Source organism: Panulirus ornatus, chromosome 45 (genome assembly GCF_036320965.1).
Source record: "Panulirus ornatus isolate Po-2019 chromosome 45, ASM3632096v1, whole genome shotgun sequence".
Lineage (NCBI taxonomy): Eukaryota > Metazoa > Arthropoda > Malacostraca > Decapoda > Palinuridae > Panulirus > Panulirus ornatus.
In genome coordinates this window covers 7082693-7106965 of record NC_092268.1, presented here as the reverse complement: position 1 = coordinate 7106965, position 24273 = coordinate 7082693, and the positions used below count along the sequence as shown (strand labels likewise).

At 43.1% G+C, this 24273-nt stretch overlaps 1 protein-coding gene across 1 annotated transcript in view; it reads left to right on the top strand.

Annotated features, from left to right (window-relative positions):
• Positions 1-24273, top strand: part of LOC139762892 (uncharacterized) — a 32961-nt gene that overhangs the window by 2216 nt on the left and 6472 nt on the right. The window contains 10 exon segments of the mRNA XM_071688127.1: positions 1-98; positions 3002-3100; positions 4098-4378; positions 6398-6538; positions 10363-10605; positions 11428-11530; positions 13557-13652; positions 18518-18795; positions 21478-21549; positions 23146-23175. The exon segment at positions 1-98 is cut by the window's left edge and continues 92 nt beyond it. Of these exon segments, the coding sequence (XP_071544228.1) occupies positions 1-98; positions 3002-3100; positions 4098-4378; positions 6398-6538; positions 10363-10605; positions 11428-11530; positions 13557-13652; positions 18518-18795; positions 21478-21549; positions 23146-23175 (1441 nt within the window).

Genomic DNA, 24273 nt, shown 5'->3' with positions numbered 1-24273 from the left:
GCCCTTGCACCACGCCGCCCGCAGGGGAGACCTGGATATGGTCCAGGTCCTTCTCCATCATAAGGCTAACCTCAAGTTACGGAGCCTTATTGACAAAGGTAATGTACTTATGTGTCCTACAGTACCAGGATACATAGTAATGTGTCCTACAGTACCAGGATACATAGTAATGTGTCCTACAGTACCAGGATACATAGTAATGTGTCCTACAGTACCAGGATACATAGTAATGTGTCCTACAGTACCAGGATACATAGTAATGTGTCCTACAGTACCAGGATACATAGTAATGTGTCCTACAGTACCAGGATACATAGTAATGTGTCCTACAGTACCAGGATACATAGTAATGTGTCCTACAGTACCAGGATACATAGTAATGTGTCCTACAGTACCAGGATACATAGTAATGTGTCCTACAGTACCAGGATACATAGTAATGTGTCCTACAGTACCAGGATACATAGTAATGTGTCCTACAGTACCAGGATACATAGTAATGTGTCCTACAGTACCAGGATACATAGTTATGTGTCCTACAGTACCAGGATACATAGTAATGTGTCCTACAGTACCAGGATACATAGTAATGTGTCTACAGTACCAGGATACATAGTAATGTGTCCTACAGTACAGGATACATAGTAATGTGTCTACAGTACCAGGATACATAGTAATGTGTCCTACAGTACCAGGATACATAGTAATGTGTCCTACAGTACCAGGATACATAGTAATGTGTCCTACAGTACCAGGATACATAGTAATGTGTCCTACAGTACCAGGATACATAGTAATGTGTCCTACAGTACCAGGATACATAGTAATGTGTCCTACAGTACCAGGATACATAGTAATGTGCCTACAGTACCAGGATACATAGTAATGTGTCTACAGTACCAGGATACATAGTTAATGTGCCCTACAGTACAAGGATACATAGTAATGTGTCCTACAGTACCAGGATACATAGTTATGTGTCCTACAGTACCAGGATACATAGTAATGTGTCCTACAGTACCAGGATACATAGTTATGTGTCCTACAGTACAAGGATACATAGTAATGTGTCCTACAGTACCAGGATACATAGTAATGTGTCCTACAGTACCAGGATACATAGTTATGTGTCCTACAGTACCAGGATACATAGTAATGTGTCCTACAGTACCAGGATACATAGTAATGTGTCTACAGTACCAGGATACATAGTAATGTGTCTACAGTACCAGGATACATAGTAATGTGTCCTACAGTACCAGGATACATAGTTATGTGTCCTACAGTACAGGATACATAGTAATGTGTCCTACAGTACCAGGATACATAGTAATGTGTCCTACAGTACCAGGATACATAGTAATGTGTCCTACAGTACCAGGATACATAGTAATGTGTCCTACAGTACCAGGATACATAGTAATGTGTCCTACAGTACCAGGATACATAGTAATGTGTCCTACAGTACCAGGATACATAGTAATGTGTCTACAGTACAGGATACATAGTAATGTGTCTACATACCAGGTAATAGTATGTGTCCTACAGTACCAGGATACATAGTAATGTGTCTACAGTACCAGGATACATAGTAATGTGTCTTACAGTACCAGGATACATAGTAATGTGTCCTACAGTACCAGGAGACATAGTAATGTATCTACAGTACCAGGATACATAGTAATGTGTCCACCACCACACACGTCCCGTGAGCATTATACACTACCGTACCAGGATACATACTAATGTGTCTACAGTACCAGGACACATAGTAATGTGTCCGCAGCACTGGTACACATAGCAACGTGTCTACAGCACCAGGACACATAGTATCGTGTCTACACCACTAGGATACATAGTAACGACACATAGCACCGTGTCTACAGCAACAGGACACATAGTATTCTGTTTACACCACTAGGACACATAGTACTGTGTCTACAGCACCAGGGCACATAGTACCATGTTTACACCACTAGTAACATGTCTACAGCACCAGGACACAGTAACGCGTCTACAGCACCAGGACACATAGTAACGCATCTACAGCACCAGGACACATAGTAACATGTCTACAGCACCAGGACACATAGTAACATGTCTACAGCACCAGGACACATAGTAACGCATCTACAGCACCAGGACACATAGTAACTTGTCTACAGCACCAGGACACATAGTAACATGTCTACAGCACCAGGACACATAGTAACATGTCTACAGCACCAGGACACATAGTAACATGTCTACAGCACTAGGACACATAGTAACGCATCTACAGCACCAGGACACATAGCAACATGTCTACAGCACCAGGACACATAGTAACATGTCTACAGCACCAGGACACAGTAATGCATCTACAGCACCAGGACACATAGCAACATGTCTACAGCACCAGGACACATAGTAACATGTCTACAGCACCAGGACACATAGTAACATGTCTACAGCACCAGGACACAGTAACACATCTACAGCCCCAGGACACATAGTAACATGTCTACAGCACCGGGACACATAGTAACATGTCTACAGCACCAGGACACATAGTAACATGTCTACAGCACCAGGACACATAGCAACATGTCTACAGCACCAGGACACATAGTAACATGTCTACAGCACCAGGACACACAGTAACGCGTCTACAGCACCAGGACACACAGTAACGCGTCTACAGCACCAGGACACATAGCAACATGTCTACAGCACCAGGACACATAGTAACATGTCTACAGCACCAGGACACATAGTAACATGTCTACAGCACCAGGACACATAGTAATATGTCTACAGCACCAGGACACACAGTAACGCGTCTACAGCACCAGGACACACAGTAACGCGTCTACAGCACCAGGACACATAGTAACATGTCTACAGCACCAGGACACATAGTAACATCCTACACCACTAGGACACAGTAACGCGTCTACAGCACCAGGACACATAGTAATATATCCTACGTCATTGTGATCCCTACATGTTCCTTCGTCAGGTAGGCAACCGATCCATCTCGCTGTGAAAAATGGACATTTGGGCGTCGTGAGGGTGTTACTGGACGGCGGGTCGGATGTCAGGGACACAGACAATAATGGTGAGGCTCTTCTAGTTACTTCATGACCAGTGTTATCCTAGAATCTAGTGCTGTGTCCTTGTATATATATATATATATATATATATATATATATATATATTATATATATATATATATATATATATATCATGTCATGACAACACATATATGAGGACCACGTAAACACATATAGGAGAATGAAAAGGACCACTATATATATCATGTCACGACAACACATATATGAGGACCACGTAAACACATATAGGAGAATGAAAAGGACCACTATATATATATCATGTCACGACAACACATATATGAGGACCACGTAAACACATATAGGAGAATGAAAAGGACCACTATATATATCATGTCACGACAACACATATATGAGGACCACATAAACACATATAGGAGAATGACAAGGACCACTATATATATCATGTCACGACAACACATATATGAGGACCACGTGAACACATATAGGAGAATGAAAAGGACCACTATATATATATCATGTCACGACAACACATATATGAGGATCACGTAAACACATATAGGGGAATGAAAAGGACCACTATATATATCATGTCATGACAACACATATATGAGGACCACTTGAACACATATAGGAGAATGAAAAGGACCACTATATATATCATGTCACGACAACACATATATGAGGACCACGTAAACACATATAGGAGAATGAAAAGGACCACTATATATATCATGTCACGACAACACATATATGAGGACCACGTAAACACATATAGGAGAATGAAAAGGACCACTATATATATCATGTCACGACAACACATATATGAGAACCACGTAAACACATATAGGAGAATGAAAAGGACCACTATATATATCATGTCACGACAACACATATATGAGGACCACGTAAACACATATAGGAGAATGAAAAGGACCACTATATATATCATGTCACGACAACACATATATGAGGACCACGTAAACACATATAGGAGAATGAAAAGGACCCCCTTCCTCCTAGGGGATAACTCTGGACACATTGCTGCTGCCGCGGGCCACATCGAAGTCCTGGAGGCGCTGAAGACTCGGGGATGTAATTGGAACTCCCAGAACAGAGATGGGTCCACGCCCCTCCACCTGGCTGCCGAGAACAACAAGCTGGAGGCGGTGGAGTGGCTGGTGGCGGAGGGCGCCTCCACGGACACGAAGAACAAGGCGTCCCTCAGCGCGGAAGACTGCGCACGCAGGTTATCTCACAGCCAAGTGGCCCAGTTCCTCTACGAACATACAACTCAAGATCAGGTAATGGCGAAACCTTTAAATACACATTTGTAAATATATTTATTCTTTTAAAAACTCTAATTACAGACTTACGATACAACTGTAGATGGATTCATTCTTTTAAAAACCCTAATATAGACTCCTAAATACAATTGTAAGTATATTCATTCTTTTAAAAACTCTTATATAGACTCCTAAATACAATTGTAGATATATTTATTCTTTTGAAAACATTGATATAGACCCCTATATACAATTGTAGATATATTTATTCTTTTAAAAACCCTAATATAAGCTCCTAAAAACTCTAATATATAATCTAATAAAATCTAATATGTTCTTAAAAATCTTAATATAAACTCCTAGATACAAATGTAAATATGTTTACTATTATTAAAATCTTTAATATAAACTCCTAAATACAATTGTAAATATTTTATTCTTTTTAAAACTCAAATATAAACTGCTAAATACAGTTGTAGATATATTTACTCTTTTAAAAACCCTAATATAGACTCCTAAATACAGTTGTAAATATATTTACTGTATTAAAAACCCTAATATAAACTCCTAATACAATTGTAAATACATTTATTCTTTTAAAAACCCTAATATAGACTCCTAAATACAGTTGTAAATATATTTACTCTTTTAAAAACCCTAATATAGACTCCTAATACAATTGTAAATATATTTACTCTTTTAAAAACCCTAATATAGACTCCGAATACAATTGTAAATATATTTACTCTTTTAAAAACCCTAATATAGACTCCTAAATACAATTGTAGGTATATTTACTCTTTTAAAAAGCCTAATATAGACTCCTAATACAATTGTAAATATATTTATTCTTTTAGAAACTCTAATATAGACTCGTAATACAATTATAGATATATTTACTCTATTAAAAACCCTAATATAGACTCCTAAATACAATTATAGATATATTTACTCTATTAAAAACCCTAATATAAACTCCTAAATACAATTATAGATATATTTTCTCTATTAAAAACCCTAATATAAACTCCTAAATACAATTATAGATATATTTACTCTATTAAGAACCCTAATATGAACTCCTAAATACAATTATAGATATATTTATTAAAAACCCTAATATAGACTCCTAAGTACAATTATAGATATATTTACTCTATTAAAAACCCTAATATACACTCCTAAATACAATTATAGATATATTTACTCTATTAAAAATCCTAATATAGACTCCTAAATACAATTATAGATATATTTACTCTATTAAAAACCCTAATATAGACTCCTAAATACAATTATAGATATATTTACTCTATTAAAAACCCTAATATAGACTCCTAAATACAATTATAGATATATTTACTCTATTAAAAACCCTAATATAGACTCCTAAATACAATTATAGATATATTTACTCTATTAGAAACCCTAATATAAACTAAATGCAATTGTAAATATGTTTATTCTTTTTAAAAACCCTAATGTAAACTAAATACAATTGTAAATATGTTTATTCTTTTTAAAAACCCTAATATAAACTAAATACAATTGTAAATATGTTTATTCTTTTTAAAAACCCTAATATAAACTAAATACAATTGTAAATATGTTTATTCTTTTTAAAAACCCTAATATAAACTAAATACAATTGTAAATATGTTTATTCTTTTTAAAAACCCTAATATAAACTAAATACAATTGTAAATATGTTTATTCTTTTTAAAAACCCTAATATAAACTAAATACAATTGTAAATATGTTTATTCTTTTTAAAAACTCTTATATAAACTCCTAAATACAATTGTAAATATGTTTATTCTTTTTAAAAACTCTTATATAAACTCCTAAATACAATTGTAAAGATATTTATTCTTTTTAGAAATCCTAAATTAGACTTATTCATACAGTTATAAAGATATTCCAAGAAAAAATTAAAATAGACTTACGTGTAAATACAATTGTAAATGTATTTGTCTTGGTTTGACGTAAACGATGAAGACAGGAGTCGTGTTTTAGTAAACAAGGGTTCGATCTCAGTCCCCAGGTTCGTCAGAAGGAGCGAGGGAGCCAGAGGAACCCCCTGCCAAAGGCCAGGGTAAAGGTACCCCAGCAGTGCCACCCCAGCGCCTCCAGCCAGCACCCCAGGAGCAACACCCGAAACCCGCACCAAGAACTAAGGTCGTACACCCTCCTGCACCCCAGGTTCTACACTTAGCAACCCAGGGTTTACACTTAGCAACCCAGGTTCTACACTTAGCAACCCAGGTTCCACACTTAGCAACCCAGGGTTTACACTTAGCAACCCAGGTTCTACACTTAGCAACCCAGGTTCCACACTTAGCAACCCAGGGTTTACACTTAGCAACCCAGGTTCTACACTTAGCAACCCAGGGTTTACACTTAGCAACCCAGGGTTTACACTTAGCAACCCAGGTTCTACACTTAGCAACCCAGGTTCCACACTTAGCAACCCAGGGTTTACACTTAGCAACCTAGGTTCTACGCTTAGTAACCCAGGGTTTACACTTAGCAACCCAGGTTCCACACTTAGCAACCCAGGGTTTACACTTAGCAACCCAGGTTCTACACTTAGCAACCCAGGGTTTACACTTAGCAACCCAGGGTTTACACTTAGCAACCCAGGGTTTACACTTAGCAACCTAGGTTCCACACTTAGCAACCCAGGGTTTACACTTAGCAACCTAGGTTCTACGCTTAGTAACCCAGGGTTTACACTTAGCAACCCAGGTTCTACACTTAGCAACCCAGGGTTTACACTTAGCAACCCAGGGTTTACACTTAGCAACCCAGGGTTTACACTTAGCAACCTAGGTTCCACACTTAGCAACCCAGGGTTTACACTTAGCAACCTAGGTTCTACGCTTAGTAACCCAGGGTTTACACTTAGCGACCCAGGTTCTACACTTAGCAACCCAGGGTTTACACTTAGCAACCCAGGGTTTACACTTAGCAACCTAGGTTCCACACTTAGCAACCCAGGGTTTACACTTAGCAACCTAGGTTCCACACTTAGTAACCCAGGGTTTACACTTAGCAACCCAGGGTTTACACTTAGCAACCCAGGTTCCACACTTAGCAACCCAGGGTTTACACTTAGCAACCCAGGGTTTACACTTAGTAACCCAGGGTTTACACTTAGCAACCTAGGTTCCACACTTAGCAACCCAGGGTTTACACTTAGCAACCCAGGGTTTACACTTAGCAACCCAGGTTCTACACTTAGCAACCCAGGGTTTACACTTAGCAACCCAGGGTTTACACTTAGCAACCCAGGTTCCACACTTAGCAACCCAGGGTTTACACTTAGCAACCCAGGGTTTACACTTAGCAACCCAGGTTCCACACTTAGCAACCCAGGGTTTACACTTAGCAACCCAGGGTTTACACTTAGCAACCTAGGTTCCACACTTAGCAACCCAGGGTTTACACTTAGCAACCCAGGGTTTACACTTAGCAACCCAGGGTTTACACTTAGCAACCCAGGTTCTACACTTAGCAACCCAGGTTCTACACTTAGCAACCCAGGGTTTACACTTAGCAACCCAGGGTTTACACTTAGCAACCCAGGTTCCACACTTAGCAACCCAGGTTCTACACTTAGCAACCCAGGGTTTACACTTAGCAACCCAGGTTCTACACTTAGCAACCCAGGTTCTACACTTAGCAACCCAGGGTTTACACTTAGCAACCCAGGTTCTACACTTAGCAACCCAGGGTTTACACTTAGCAACCCAGGGTTTACACTTAGCAACCCAGGTTCTACACTTAGCAACCCAGGTTCCACACTTAGCAACCCAGGGTTTACACTTAGCAACCTAGGTTCTACGCTTAGTAACCCAGGGTTTACACTTAGCAACCCAGGTTCTACACTTAGCACCCCTGGGTTTACACTTAGCAACCTAGGTTCTACACTTAGCACCCCAGGTTCTACGCTTAGCACCCCAGGTTCTACACTTATCAACCCAGGGTATACACTTAGCACCCCAGATTCTATGCTTAGCACCCAGGGTTTACACTTAGCACCCCAGGTTTACACTTAGCAACCCAGGGTTTACACTTAGCACCCCACGTTCTACACTTAGCACCCCAGGGTCTACACTTAGCACCCCAGGTTCTACACTTAGCAACCCAGGGTTTACACTTAGCACCCCACGTTCTACACTTAGCACCCCAGGGTCTACACTTAGCACCCCAGGTTCTACACTTAGCACCCCAGGTTCTAACTCAGCACCCCAGGTTCTACACTCAGCACCCCAGGATCTACACTTAGCACCCTAGGGTCTACACTTAGCACCCCAGGTTCCACACTTAGCACCCCAGGTTCTACACTTAGCACCCCAGGTTCTAAACTTAGCACCCCAGGTTCTACACTTAGCACCCCAGGTTCTACACTTAGCATGCCAGGTTCTACACTTAGCAACCCAGGTTCTACACTTAGCACCCCAGGTTCTACACTCAGCACCCCAGGATCTACACTTAGCACCCTAGGGTCTACACTTAGCACCCCAGGTTCCACACTTAGCACCCCAGGTTCTACACTTAGCACCCCAGGTTCTACACTTAGCACCCCAGGTTCTACACTATCTAGCACCCCAGGATCTACACTTAGCACCCTAGGGTCTACACTTAGCACCCCAGGTTCTCACACTTAGCACCCCAGGTTCTACACTTAGCACCCCAGGTTCTAAACTTAGCACCCCAGGATCTACACTTAGCACCCCAGGTTCTACACTTAGCATGCCAGGTTCTACACTTAGCAACCCAGGTTCTACACTTAGCATGCCAGGTTCTACACTTAGCAACCCAGGTTCTACACTTAGCACCCCAGGTTCTACACTTAGCACCCCAGGTTCTACACTTAGCACCCCAGGTTCCACACTTAGCCCCCCAGGTTCTACACTTAGCACCCCAAGTTCTACACTTAGCACCCCAGGTTCTACACTTAGCAACCCAGGTTCTACCCTTAGCACCACATGTTCTACACTTAGCACCCCAGGTTCTACGCTTAGCAACCCAGGGTTTACACTTAGCACCCTAGGTTCTTCACTTAGCACCCCAGGTTCTACACTTAGCACCCCAGTTTCTACACTTAGCACCCCAGGTTCTACACTTAGCACCCCAGGTTCTACACTTAGCACCCCAGGTCTACACTTAGCACCCCAGGTTCTACACTTAGCACCCCAGGTTCCACACTTAGCACCCCAGGTTCTACACTTAGCACCCAGGTTCCACACTTAGCACCCCAGGTTCTACACTTAGCACCCCAGGTTCTACACTTAGCACCCCAGGTCCTACACTTAGCACCCCAGGTTCACACTTAGCACCCCAGGTTCTACACTTAGCACCCCAGGTTCCACACTTAGCACCCCAGGTCCTACACTTAGCACCCCAGGTTCCACACTTAGCACCCCAGGTTCTACACTTAGCACCAGTAATTAGCACCCCAGGTTCCACACTTAGCACCCCAGGTTCCTACACTTAGCACCCCAGGTTCATTAACCATTACATGAGCACCCCAGGTTCCACACTTAGCACCCCAGGTTCTACACTTAGCACCCCAGGTTCCACACTTAGCACCCCAGGTTCTACACTTAGCACCCCAGGTTCTACACTTAGCACCCCAGGTTCTACACATATAATATATATATATATATATATATATATATATATATATATATATATATATATATATATATATACATATACATACTATTCGCCATTTCCCGCGTTAGCGAGGTAGCGTTAAGAACAGAGGACTGGGCCTTTGAGGGAATATCCTCACTTGGCCCCCTTCTCTGTTCCTTCTTTTGGAAAATTAAAAAAAAAAAGACAAGAGAGGGGAGGATTTCCAGCCCCCCTCAGCTCCCTCCACCTTTTAGTCACCTTCTACGACACGCAGGGAATGCGTGGCAAGTATTCTGCCTCCCCCCCAAGGCTATACATATGTCCAATAGACACAGCGTCTCGTCTGCTGCCCACAGAGAGGAACAGACAGAGGACAGAAGGAGCCAGTACCTTCCCCAGCCTGTCCTTCGTCAGGAGCCGCTCTTCCACCGCCCAGCTCCAAGGGCGGGGCCCTTGGAGCTGGAGGTGGTGGGGTGGTCAATACGGGTCACATAGAAGAGACGAGGGCGAGTGCTGGGGTACTGTATCGTTTGCTCAGCTCCCCAGGAGGAGACGACCCCCAATTGGACGAAGACTTCGTCACCGACGTGAAGGAGGAGGTAACTATGTGGGTCTACCATATTGGTCTACACACACACACACACACACACACACACATATATATATATATATATATATATATATATATATATATATATATATATATATATATATATATATATATATATATATATATATATATATTACCCAATGGCGTCCTAGCTACTTCGTCTCTTCGTTGTATATCAAGTGACTGTTATATTTCTCTCTTGTGTCTCCCCCGATGATGTGATTATGACACGAAAGTGCACTTGGGCAACTTATCGTGTTTCAATATTTCTCTCTTGTGTCTCCCCTGATGATGATGTGATTATGACACGAAAGTGCACTTGGGCAACTTATCGTGTTTCAATATTTCTCTCTTGTGTCCCCCCTGATGATGATGTGATTATGACACGAAAGTGCACTTGGGCAACTTATCGTGTTTCAATATTTCTCTCTTGTGTCTCCCCTGATGATGTGATTATGTCACGAAAGTGCACTTGGGCAACTTATCGTGTTTCAATATTTCTCTCTTGTGTCCTCCCCTGATGATGATATGATTATGACACGAAAGTGCACTTGGGCAACTTACCGTGTTTCAATATTTCTCTCTTGTGTCCTCCCCTGATGATGATGTGATTATGACACGAAAGTGCACTTGGGCAACTTATCGTGTTTCAATATTTCTTTCTTGTGTCTCCCCCTTATGATGATGTGATTATGACACGAAAGTGCACTTGGGCAACTTATCGTGTTTCAATATTTCTCTCTTGTGTCTTCCCCTGATGATGATGTGATTATGACACGAAAGTGCACTTGGGCAACTTATCGTCTTTCAGGAACTGGTGGACGCGGCTTCCGAAGGCGACTACGCCACTACAGCGAGGCTGCTGGAGGAAGGCCTGAATGTGGACACTCGTAGTAACAGGGATGGCGAGAAAGGTAAGTCCCCCCTCTTAGTCATATCCACGTTTTCTATTCATGTATTTACAATGCTCAAGTGGATTCATAGCCACGTTTTCTATTCATGTCTTCACAGTGCTCTAGTGGATTCATATCCACGTTTTCTATTCATGTATTCACAATGCTCAAGTGAATTCATATCCACGTTTTCTATTCATGTCTGCACAATGCTCAAGTGAATTCACATCCTCGTTTTCTATTCATGTATCCACACGTTTTCTATTCATGTATTCACAATGCTCAAGTGAATTGATATCCACGTTTTCTATTCATGTATCCACACGTTTTCTATTCATGTATTCACAATGCTCATGTGAATTCATATCCACGTTTTCTATTCATGTATCCACACGTTTTCTATTCATGTATTCACAATGCTCAAGTGATTTCATATCCACGTTTTCTATTCATGTATCCACACGTTTTCTATTCATGTATTCCCAATGCTCAAGTGAATTGATATCCACGTTTTCTATTCATGTATCCACACGTTTTCTATTCATGTATTCACAATGCTCATGTGAATTCATATCCACGTTTTCTATTCATGTATCCACACGTTTTCTATTCATGTATTCACAATGCTCAAGTGATTTCATATCCACGTTTTCTATTCATGTATCCACACGTTTTCTATTCATGTATTCCCAATGCTCAAGTGAATTCATATCCACGTTTTCTATTCATGTATCCACACGTTTTCTATTCATGTATTCCCATTGCTCCAGTGAATTCATATCCACGTTTTCTATTCATGTATCCACACGTTTTCTATTCATGTATTCACAATGCTCAAGTGAATTCATATCCACGTTTTCTGTTCATGTATCCACACGTTTTCTATTCATGTATTCACAATGCTCATGTGAATTTGATGGTCCAATGCACCACCAGCCCCTCCTCCCTGAACGGCGGAATGGCCTTGTTCGGTGTTATAACCCCCCTCATGTATCCTCAGGTCTGACTACTACACCCAGTCATATGTATCCTCATGTATCCTCAGGTCTGACAGTACTACATCCAGTCATATGTATCATGTATCCTCAGGTCTGACAGTACTACACCCAGTCATATGTATCCTCATGTATCCTCAGGTCTGACACTGCTACACCTAGTCATATGTATCCTCATGTATCCCCAGGTCTGACATTACATCGTCATATGTATCCTCAGGTCTGACAGTACTACACCCAGTCATATGTATCTTCATGTATACTCAGACATTACTCCATCCAGTCATATGTATCATGTATCCTCAGGTCTGACAGTACTACACTCAGTCATATGTATCTTCGTGTATACTCAGGTCAGACATTACTACATCCAGTCATATGTATCCTCTTGTATCAGGTCAGACATTACTACATCCAGTCATATGTATCCTCTTGTATCAGGTCAGACATTACTACATCCAGTCATATGTATCCTCTTGTATCAGGTCAGACATTACTACATCCAGTCATATGTATCCTCTTGTATCAGGCCAGACATTACTACATCCAGTCATATGTATCCTCAGGTCTGACATTACTACATCCAGTCATATGTATCCTCTTATATCAGGCCAGACATTACTCCATCCTGTCATATGTATCCTCAGGTCTGACATTACTACATCCAGTCATATGTATCCTCATGTGGCCAGACACTACTACATCCAGTCATATGTATCCTCATGTGGCCAGACACTACCACATCCTGTCATATGTATCCTCAGGTCTGACATTACTACATCCAGTCATATGTATCCTCATGTGGCCAGACACTACCACATCCTGTCATATGTATCCTCAGGTCTGACATTACTACATCCAGTCATATGTATCCTCATGTATCCTCAGGTCTGACATTACTACATCCAGTCATATGTATCCTCATGTGGCCAGACACTACTACATCCAGTCATATGTATCCTCATGTGGCCAGACACTACCACATCCTGTCATATGTATCCTCAGGTCTGACATTACTACATCCAGTCATATGTATCCTCATGTATCCTCAGGTCTGACACTGCTCCATCTCTCGTCCTGGGGTGGCCACGCTGAGGTGGTCAGGTTATTATTGGACCACAGGGCCAGCAGGAAGGCCACAGCGTATGGTAAGTTTACCTGACACAGGGCCATGGTGGGTTTACACGAGGCCATAGTGGGGACTACACGAGGTCATAGTGGTTTACATGAGGCCATAGTGGTTTACACGAGGCCATAGTGGGGACTACACGAGGTCATAGTGGTTTACATGAGGCCATAGTGGTTTACACGAGGCCATAGTGGGGACTACACGAGGTCATAGTGGTTTACATGAGGCCATAGTGGTGTACACGAGGCCATAGTGGTTTACATGAGGCCATAGTGGTGTACACGAGGCCATAGTGGTTTACATGAGGCCATAGTGGTTTACACGAGGCCATAGTGGTTTACATGAGGCCATAGTGGTGTACACGAGGCCATAGTGGTTTACATGAGGCCATAGTGGTGTACACGAGGCCATAGTGGTCTACACCAGGCCATAGTGGTGTACACGAGGCCATAGTGGTTTACATGAGGCCATAGTGGTTTACACGAGGCCATAGTGGTTTACATGAGGCCATAGTGGTGTACACGAGGCCATAGTGGTCTACACCAGGCCATAGTGGTGTACACGAGGCCATAGTGGTTTACATGAGGCCATAGTGGTGTACACGAGGCCATAGTGGTCTACACCAGGCCATAGTGGTCTCCACGAGGTCAGTAACTCATGGTCAGACACTATGGTCTCGATCTTGTATATATATATATATATGTACATACACACAGCTGGTGATGATCAACCCCTCCTCCACCACCTGCAGCTGGTGATTATCAACCCCTCCTCCTCCACCAGATTATTATTAACACCTCCTCCACCTCCACCAGATTATTATTAACATCCTCCACCCACAGATTATTATTAACCCTCCTCCACCAGATTATTATTAACACCTCCTCCACCTCCACCAGATTATTATTAACACCTCCTCCACCTCCACCAGATTATTATTAACCCCTCCTCCACCTCCACCAGATTATTATTAACACCTCCTCCACCTCCACCAGATTATTATTAACCCCTCCTCCACCACCACCAGATTATTATTAACCCTCTCACCTCCCCAGATTATTATTAACCTCCTCCCCTCCACCAGATTATTATTAATCCCCTCCTCCCTCCCTCCACCAGATTATTATTAACCCCTCCTCCACCTCCACCAGATTATTATTAACCCCTCCTCACCTCCACCAGATTATTATTAACCCTCCTCCACCTCCACCAGATTATTATTAACCCCTCCTCCACCTCCACCAGATTATTATTAACCCTCCTCCACCTCCACCAGATTATTATTAACCCTCCTCCACCTCCACCAGATTATTATTAACCCTCCTCCACCTCCACCAGATTATTATTAACCCTCCTCCACCTCCACCAGATTATTATTAACCCCTCCTCCACCTCCACCAGATTATTATTAACCCCTCCTCCACCTCCACCAGATTATTATTAACCCCTCCTCCACCTCCACCAGATTATTATTAACCCCTCCTCCACCTCCACCAGATTATTATTAACCCCTCCTCCACCTCCACCAGATTATTATTAACCCCTCCTCCACCTCCACCAGATTATGTATTACACCCTCCTCCACCATCATCATTATTATATTCACCCTCCTCCACCTCCACCAGATTTTATTAACACCTCCTCCACCTCCACCAGATTATTATTTAACCCCTCTCCACCTCCACCAGATTATTATAACACCCCATCTCCACCCCCCACCAGATTATTATTAACCCTCCTCCACCCCCACCAGATTATTATTAACCCTCCTCCACCTCCACCAATTATTATTAACCCCTCCTCCACCTCCACCAGATTATTATTAACACCCTCCTCCACCTCCTCCAGGTGATTATATTAACCCTCCCACTCCACCAGATTATTATTAACCCCTCCTCCACCTCCACCAGATTATTATTAACACCCTCCTAACCTCCACCCACATTATTATTAACACCTCCTCCCACCCCAGGTGATTATTAACCCCCCACCTCCACCAGATTATTATTAACCCCTCCTCCACCTCCACCCATTATTATTAACCCCTCCTCCACCTCCACAGATTTTATTAATTACCCCTCCTCCATCCTCCACTCAATTATTAATAACCCTCCCTCCTCCACCGTATATATTATACACCTCCTCCACCTCCACCAGATTATTATTAACCCCCTCCACCCTCCAGTGATTATTAACCCCTCCACCTCCACGATTATTATAACCCCTCCTCCACCTCCACCAGATTAATTAACACCTCTCCCCACCAGATTATTACTACCCCCTTCACCTCCACCAGATTATTATTAACACTCCTCCACTCCACCAATATATTAACACCCTCCCACCTCCACCAATTATTATTAACCCCTCCCCACCTCACCCATTATTATAACACCTCCTCCCACAGATTATTATTAACACCTCTCCACTCCACCAGATATATTAACCTCCTCACCTCACCAGTTATATTAACACCCTCCACCCCAGATTTATTACCCTCCTCCACCCACCAGATTATATACCTCTCCCCTCCACCAGATTATATAACCCTCCCCACCACCAGATTTTATTAACACCTCTCCACTCAGTTATTATTAAACCCTCCACCTCCACGATTATTATAACCTCCACAGTTTATACCTCCTCACCTCACCAGATTATTATTAACCCCTCCTCCACCTCCACCAGATTATTATTAAACCTCCTCCACCTCCACCAGTTATTATTAACCTCCTCCACCTCACAGATTATTATTACACCCCTCACCTCCACCAGATTATTATAACACCTACCTCACCAGATTATTATTAACCCTCCACCTCCACCGATTATTATTAACCCCTCCTCACCTCCCAGATTATTATTAACCCTCCTCCCCACCAGATTATTATTAACCCCTCATCCCTCCACCAGATTATTATTAACCCCTCCTCCACCCCACCAGATTATATTAACCCTCCTCCACCCTCCAGGTGATTATTAACCCCTCCACCTCCACCAGATTATTATTAACCCTCCTCCACCTCCACAGATATTATTAAACCTCACCCCAGGATTATACCCTCCACCTCCACCAGATTATTATAACCCTCCTCCACCTCACCAGATTATTATTAACACCTCACCTCCAGTGTTATTACCTCACCCCACGATTATTATTAACCCTCCTCCACCCCAGTATTATTAAACCTCCCCACTCCAGTTATTATTAACCCTCCACCTCCACCAGATTATTATTAACCCTCCTCCACCTCACGTATTATTAACCCTCCCTCACCCAGATTATTATTAACCCTCCTCACTCCACCAGATTATTATTAACCCTCCCCACCTCCACAGATTATTATTAACCCTCTCCACCTCACCGATTATTATTAACCTCCTCCACCTCCACCAGATTATTATAACCCTCTCCCTCACCAGATTATTATTAACCCTCCCCACTCACCAGATTATTATTAACCTCCTCCACCTCCACAGATTATTATTAACCCTCCCACCCACCAGTTATTATTAACCCTCCTCCACCTCACAGATTATTTTAACCCTCTCACCTCCACCAGATTATTATTAACCCCTCCACCTCCACCAGATTATTATTAACCCTCTCACCCCACCGATATTATTAACCCTCTCACCCCGTATTATTAACCCTCACCTCCACCAGATTATTATTAACCCTCCTCCACCCACCAGATATTATAACACCTCCCCCCCAGATTTTAAACACCCCTCCACCCCCAGTATTATTAACCCCTCCACCTCCACCAGATTATATTAACCCTCCTCACCCCCAGATTATTAACCCCTCCACCCCACCAGATTATTATTAACACTCCTCCACCCCAGATTATATTAACCCCCTCCACCCAGTATTATTACCCCCACCTCACCAGATTATATTAACACCCCCACCTCCAGGTGTATTATTAACCCCTCCACCTCCACCAGATTATTATTAACCCCCTCCTTCACCTCCACCAGATTATTATTAACCCCTCCTCCCTCCACCAGATTATTATTAACCCCTCCTCACCTCCACCAGATTATTATTAACCCCTCCTCCACCTCCACCAGATTATTATTAACCCCTTCTCCACCTCCACCAGATTATTATTAACCCCTCCTCCACCTCCACCAGATTATTATTAACCCCTCCACCTCCACCAGATTATTATTAACCCCTCCTCCACCTCCACCAGATTATTATTAACCCTCCTCCACCTCCACCAGATTATTATTAACACCTCCTCCACCTCCACCAGATTATTATTAACACCTCCTCAACCTCCACCAGATTATTATTAACCCCTCCTCCACCTCCACCAGATTATTATTAACCCCTCCTCCACCTCCACCAGATTATTATTAACCCCTCCTCCACCTCCACCAGATTATTATTAACCCCTCCTCCACCTCCACCAGATTATTATTAACACCTCCTCCACCTCCACCAGATTATTATTAACACCTCCACCACCACCAGATTATTATTAACACCTCCTCCACCCTCCAGGTGATTATTAACCCCTCCACCTCCACCAGATTATTATTAACACCTCCTCCACCCTCCAGGTGATTATTAACCCCTCCACCTCCACCAGATTATTATTAACCCCTCCTCCACCTCCACCAGATTATTATTAACACCTCCTCCACCCTCCAGGTGATTATTAACCCCTCCTCCTCCACCAGATTATTATTAACCCCTCCTCCACCTCCACCAGATTATTATTAACACCTCCTCCACCCTCCAGGTGATTATTAACCCCTCCTCCACCCTCCAGGTGATTATTAACACCTCCACCTCCTGCAGATAATTATCAACTCCTCCTCCACCTCCACCTCATTATCAACCCCCTGCTCCACCTCCTCCACTTGCAGGGTTACAAGCTGTCCACTGGGCCTCGGTGGGAGGGCATGTGGCAGTGCTGCAACTCATGTGGAACCAACACTTCAGCATCAAGGTTCGAACCTCGGAAGACGGCTCCACCCCGCTCCACCTGGCGGCCGAGCATGGCAACATGGAGGCGGTGGAGTGGCTTGTGGAGCGAGGCGCTCTGCTCCACGCCAGGGACAAGAAGGGCTCCACATCTCGAGATAAGGCACGCGAGGCCGGTAACCGAGACATAGCAAGTTATCTACACCACAAGTTAAAGGAGGTTCGAAAACCTGGAGTTAAAGGGTTTGAAAGTACTGGGGTTTGAAACCTCAGGGTTAAAGGAGGTTTAGACCTCTGAGTTAAAGGAGGTTTGAACCTCTGAGTTAAAGGAGGTTTGAACCTCTGAGTTAAAGGAGGTTTGAACCTCTGAGTTAAAGGAGGTTTGAACCTCTGAGTTAAAGGAGGTTTGAACCTCTGAGTTAAAGGAGGTTTGAACCTCTGAGTTAAAGGAGGTTTGAACCTCTGAGTTAAAGGAGGTTTGAACCTCTGAGTTAAAGGTTTGAACCTCTGAGTTAAAGGAGGTTTGAACCTCTGAGTTAAAGGAGGTTTGAACCTCTGAGTTAAAGGAGGTTTGAACCTCTGAGTTAAAGGAGGTTTGAACCTCTGAGTTAAAGGAGGTTTGAACCTCTGAGTTAAAGGAGGTTTGAACCTCTGAATTAAAGGAGGTTTGAACCTCTGAGTTAAAGGAGGTTTGAACCTCTGAGTTAAAGGTTTGAACCTCTGAGTTAAAGGAGGTTTGAACCTCTGAGTTAAAGGAGGTTTGAACCTCAGTTAAAGGAGGTTTGAACCTCTGAGTTAAAGGAGGTTTGAACCCCTGAGTTAAAGGAGGTTTGAACCTCTGAGTTAAAGGAGGTTTGAACCTCTGAGTTAAAGGAGGTTTGAACCTCTGAGTTAAAGGAGGTTTGAACCTCTGAGTTAAAGGAGGTTTGAACCCCTGAGTTAAAGGAGGTTTGAACCTCTGAGTTAAAGGAGGTTTGAACCTCTGAGTTAAAGGAGGTTTGAACCTCTGAGTTAAAGGTTTGAAGTACTGAGGTTTGAAACCTTAAAGTTAAGGGTTTGAAGCACTGTGGTTTGAACCTCTGAGTTAAAGAGGTTTGAACCTGTGAGTTAAAGAGGTTTGAACCTCTGAGTTAATGGAGGTTCGAAAACCTGGAGTTAAAGGGTTTGAAAGTAATGGGGTTTGAACCTCTGAGTTAAGGGTTTGAAATACTGTGGTTTGAACCTCAGGGTTAAATGTTTGAAGTACTGAGGTTTGAACCTCTTGAGTTAAAGGAGGTTTAAACCTCTGAGTTAAAAGGTTTGAAGTACTGGGGTTTGAACCTCAGGGTTAAAGGAGGTTTGAACCTCTGAGTTAAGGGTTTGAAGTATTGTGGTTTGAACCTCTGAGTTAAAGGGTTTGAAAGTACTGTGATTCGAACCTCTTGAGTTAAAGGAGGTTTGAACCTCTGAGTTAAGGGTTTGAAGTACTACTTTGGTTTGAACCTCAGAGTTAAAGAGCTTCGAACCTCTGAGTTAAAGGAGGTTTGAACCCCTGAGTTAATGGAGGTTCGAAAACCTGGAGTTAAAGGGTTTGAATTACTGGGGTTTGAACTTTAGAGTTAAGGGTTTGAATGCTGAGGTTTGAGTCTCGAGTTAAAGAGGTTTGAACCCCTGAGTTAATGGAGGTTCGAAAACATGGAGTTAAAGGGTTTGAAAGTACTGGGGTTTGAAACCTTAGAGTTAAAGGAGGTTTAAACCTCTTGAGATAAAGGGTCGGACCACTGAGTTAAGGGTTTGAAGTACTGAGGTTCGAACCTCTGAGTTAAAGGAGGTTTAAACCCCTGAGTTTAAGGGTTTGAAGTACTGAGGGTTGAACCTCAGAGTTAAGGGTTTGAAGTACTAGAGGTTCGAACCATCGAGTTAAAGTAGGTTTAAACCTCTTGAGTTAAAAGTTTGAAGTACTGAGGTTCGAACCATCGAGTTAAAGTAGGTTTAAACCTCTTGAGTTAAAAGTTTGAAGTACTGAGGTTCGAACCATCGAGTTAAATAGGTTTAAACCTCTTGAGTTAAAAGTTTGAAGTACTGAGGTTCGAACCATCGAGTTAAAGTAGGTTTAAACCTCTTGAGTTAAAAGTTTGAAGTACTGAGGTTCGAACCATTCGAGTTCAAGGTTCAATATGATTTGAACACTTGAGTTAATGAGTTCTAAGTACTGAGTATCAACAGCGGTTATGTAGCTAGGGGTTTAAACCCTTTGAGTTAAAGGTTTGAAGTGCTGAGGTTCGATCCTCGAGTTAAAGAGGTTTAAACCCTTGAGTTAAAGGTTTGAAAGCATGGAGGTTCGAACACGGTTTAAAGTAGGGGTTTAAACCTTAGAGTTAAAGTTGAGGTATTAAACCTTCGAGTTAAAGGGTTTGACCCTTTTGAGTTGAAAGGTTTGAAGTACTGAGGTTCGAACCATGAGTTAAAGAGGTTTAAACCTCTGAGTTTAAGGGTTTGAAGTACTGAGGTTCGAACCTCAGAAGTTAATTGGTGTTTGAAGTACTGAGGTTCGAACCATCGAGTTAAAGTAGGTTTAAACCTCTTGAGTTGAAAGTTTGAAGTACTGAGGTTCGAACCATCGAGTTAAAGTAGGTTTAAACCTCTTGAGTTAAAAGTTTGAAGTACTGAGGTTCGAACCATCGAGTTAAAGTAGGTTTAAACCTCTTGAGTTGAAAGTTTGAAGTACTGAGGTTCGAACCATCGAGTTAAAGTAGGTTTAAACCTCTTGAGTTGAAAGTTTGAAGTACTGAGGTTCAACCATTGAGTTCAAGGTTCAAATCACTTGATTTGTGACTCACAGTTGACTTAAGCTGATGTTCTATATGTCATATTTATCAACAGCTGGTCCATGTAGCTCAAGCTTTTTCTCATCTGTCTTCAGCTCAAGCTAGAGAACATGACGGAGTGTCGTAAGCTGGGTGAAGGAAGTTTTGGCCTGGTCTACCTGGTGAAGGCTGGGGGAGCCCACTGGTGGTGAAGAAGGTGAGGTGATGGTGAAGGTGAGGTATGGTGGTGGTGAAGTGAAGGTGAGGTGTAGTGGTGGTGAAGGTGAGGTGATGGTGAGGTATGGTGATGGTGAAGTGAAGGTGAGGTATTGTGATGGTGAAGTGAAGGTGAGGTATTGTGGTGGTGAAGTGAAGGTGAGGTGTAGTGGTGGTGAAGGTGAGGTGATGGTGAGGTATGGTGATGGTTAAGTGAAGGTGAGGTATTGTGGTGGTGAAGTGAAGGTGAGGTATTGTGGTGGTGAAGTGAAGGTGAGGTATTGTGGTGGTGAAGTGATGGTGAAGGTGAGGTATGGTGATGGTTAAGTGAAGGTGAGGTATTGTGGTGGTGAAGTGAAGGTGAGGTGTAGTGGTGGTGAAGTGATGGTGATGGTGAAGGTGAGGTATGGTGATGGTGAAGTGAAGGTGAGGTATTGTGGTGGTGAAGTGAAGGTGAGGTGTAGTGGTGGTGAAGTGATGGTGAAGGTGAGGTATGGTGATGGTGAAGTGAAGGTGAGGTGTAGTGGTGGTGAAGTGATGGTGAAGGTGAGGTATGGTGATGGTGAAGTGAAGGTGAGGTATTGTGGTGAAGTGAAGGTGAGGTGTAGTGGTGGTGAAGTGATGGTGATGGTGAAGGTGAGGTATGGTGATGGTGAAGTGAAGGTGAGGTGTAGTGGTGGTGAAGTGATGGTGAAGGTGAGGTATGGTGATGGTTAAGTGAAGGTGAGGTATTGTGGTGGTGAAGTGAAGGTGAGGTGTAGTGATGGTGAAGTGAAGGTGAGGTGTAGTGGTGGTGAAGGTGAGGTGATGGTGAGGTATGGTGATGGTTAAGTGAAGGTGAGGTATTGTGGTGGTGAAGTGAAGGTGAGGTGTAGTGATGGTGAAGTGAAGGTGAGGTGTAGTGGTGGTGAAGGTGAGGTGATGGTGAGGTATGGTGATGGTTAAGTGAAGGTGAGGTATTGTGGTGGTGAAGTGAAGGTGAGGTGTAGTGATGGTGAAGTGAAGGTGAGGTGTAGTGGTGGTGAAGGTGAGGTATGGTGATTGTTAAGTGAAGGTGAGGTATTGTGGTGGTGAAGTGAAGGTGAGGTGTAGTGGTGGTGAAGGTGATGGTGATGGTGAGGTATGGTGATGGTGAAGGTGAGTAATAGTGATGAAGTGAAGGTGAGGTGATGGTGATGGTGAGGTATTGTGATGGTGAAGGTGAGGTGATGGTGAATGTGAGGTATTGTGATGGTGAAGTGAAGGTGATGGTGATGGTGAGGTATGGTGATGGTGAAGTGAAGGTGAGGTGATGGTAAAGGTGAGGTATAGTGATGGTGAAGGTGAGGTATGGTGATGGTGAAGTGAAGGTGAGGTATAGTGATAGTGAAGGTGATGGTGATGGTGATTGTGAGGTATAGTGATGGTGAAGTGAAGGTGAGGTGAAGTGAAGGTGAGGTATTGTGATGGTGAAGGTGAGGTGAAGTGAAGGTGAGGTATAGTGATGGTGACGTGAAGGTGAGGTATGGTGATGGTGAAGGTGAGTTATAGTGATGGTGAAGTGAAGGTGAGGTATTGTAATGGTGAAGCGAAGGTGAAGTATAGTGATGGTGAAGAAGGTATGGTTTAGTGGTGGTGAAGGGAAAGTGAGGTATAGTGATGGTGAAGTGTCCCCGGTGAAGTGAAGGTGAGGTATAGTGATGGTGAAGTGTCCCCGGTGAAGTGAAGGTGAGGTATAGTGATGGTGAAGTGTGCCTGATGAAGTGAAGGTGAGGTATAGTGATGGTGAAGTGTGCCTGATGAAGTGGTGAGGTATAGTGATGGTGAAGTGTGCCTGGTGAAGTGAAGGTGAGGTATAGTGATGGTGAAGTGTGCCTGGTGAAGTGAAGGTGAGGTTTAGTGATGGTGAAGTGTGCCTGGTGAAGGGAAAGTGAGGTATAGTGATGGTGAAGTGTGCCTGATGAAGTGAAGGTGAGGTATAGTGATGGTGAAGTGTCCCCGGTGAAGTGAAGGTGAGGTATAGTGATGGTGAAGTGTCCCCGGTGAAGTGAAAGTGAGGTATAGTGATGGTGAAGTGTGCCTGGTGAAGTGAAGGTGAGGTATAGTGATGGTGAAGTGTGCTTGATGAAGTGAAGGTGAGGTATAGTGATGGTGAAGTGTCCCTGATGAAGTGAAGGTGAGTATAGTGATGGTGAAGTGTGCCTGGTGAAGGGAAGGTGAGGTATAGTGATGGTGAAGTGTCCTCGGTGAAGTGAAGGTGAGATATAGTGATGGTGAAGTGTCCCCGGTGAAGTGAAGGTGAGGTATAGTGATGGTGAAGTGTGCCTGGTGAAGGGAAGGTGAGGTATAGTGATGGTGAAGTGCCCCTGGTGAAGGGAAAGTGAGATACAGTGATGGTGAAGTGTGCCTTGTGAAGGGAAGGTGAGGTACAGTGATGTTGAAGTGTACCTGGTGAAGTGAAGGTGAGGTATAGTGATGGTGAAGTGTTCCTGGTGAAGTTAGAGTGAGGTACAGTGATGGTGAAGTGTCCCTGGTGAAGTGAAAGTGAGGTACAGTGATGGTGAAGTGTCCCTGGTGAAGTGAAGGTGAGGTATAGTGATGGTGAAGTGTGCCTGGTGAAGTGAAAGTGAGGTATAGTGATGGTGAAGTATGCATGGTGAAGTGAAGGTGAGGCATAGTGATGAAGAGGTATGCATTGTGAAGTGCGGGCAAGGGTT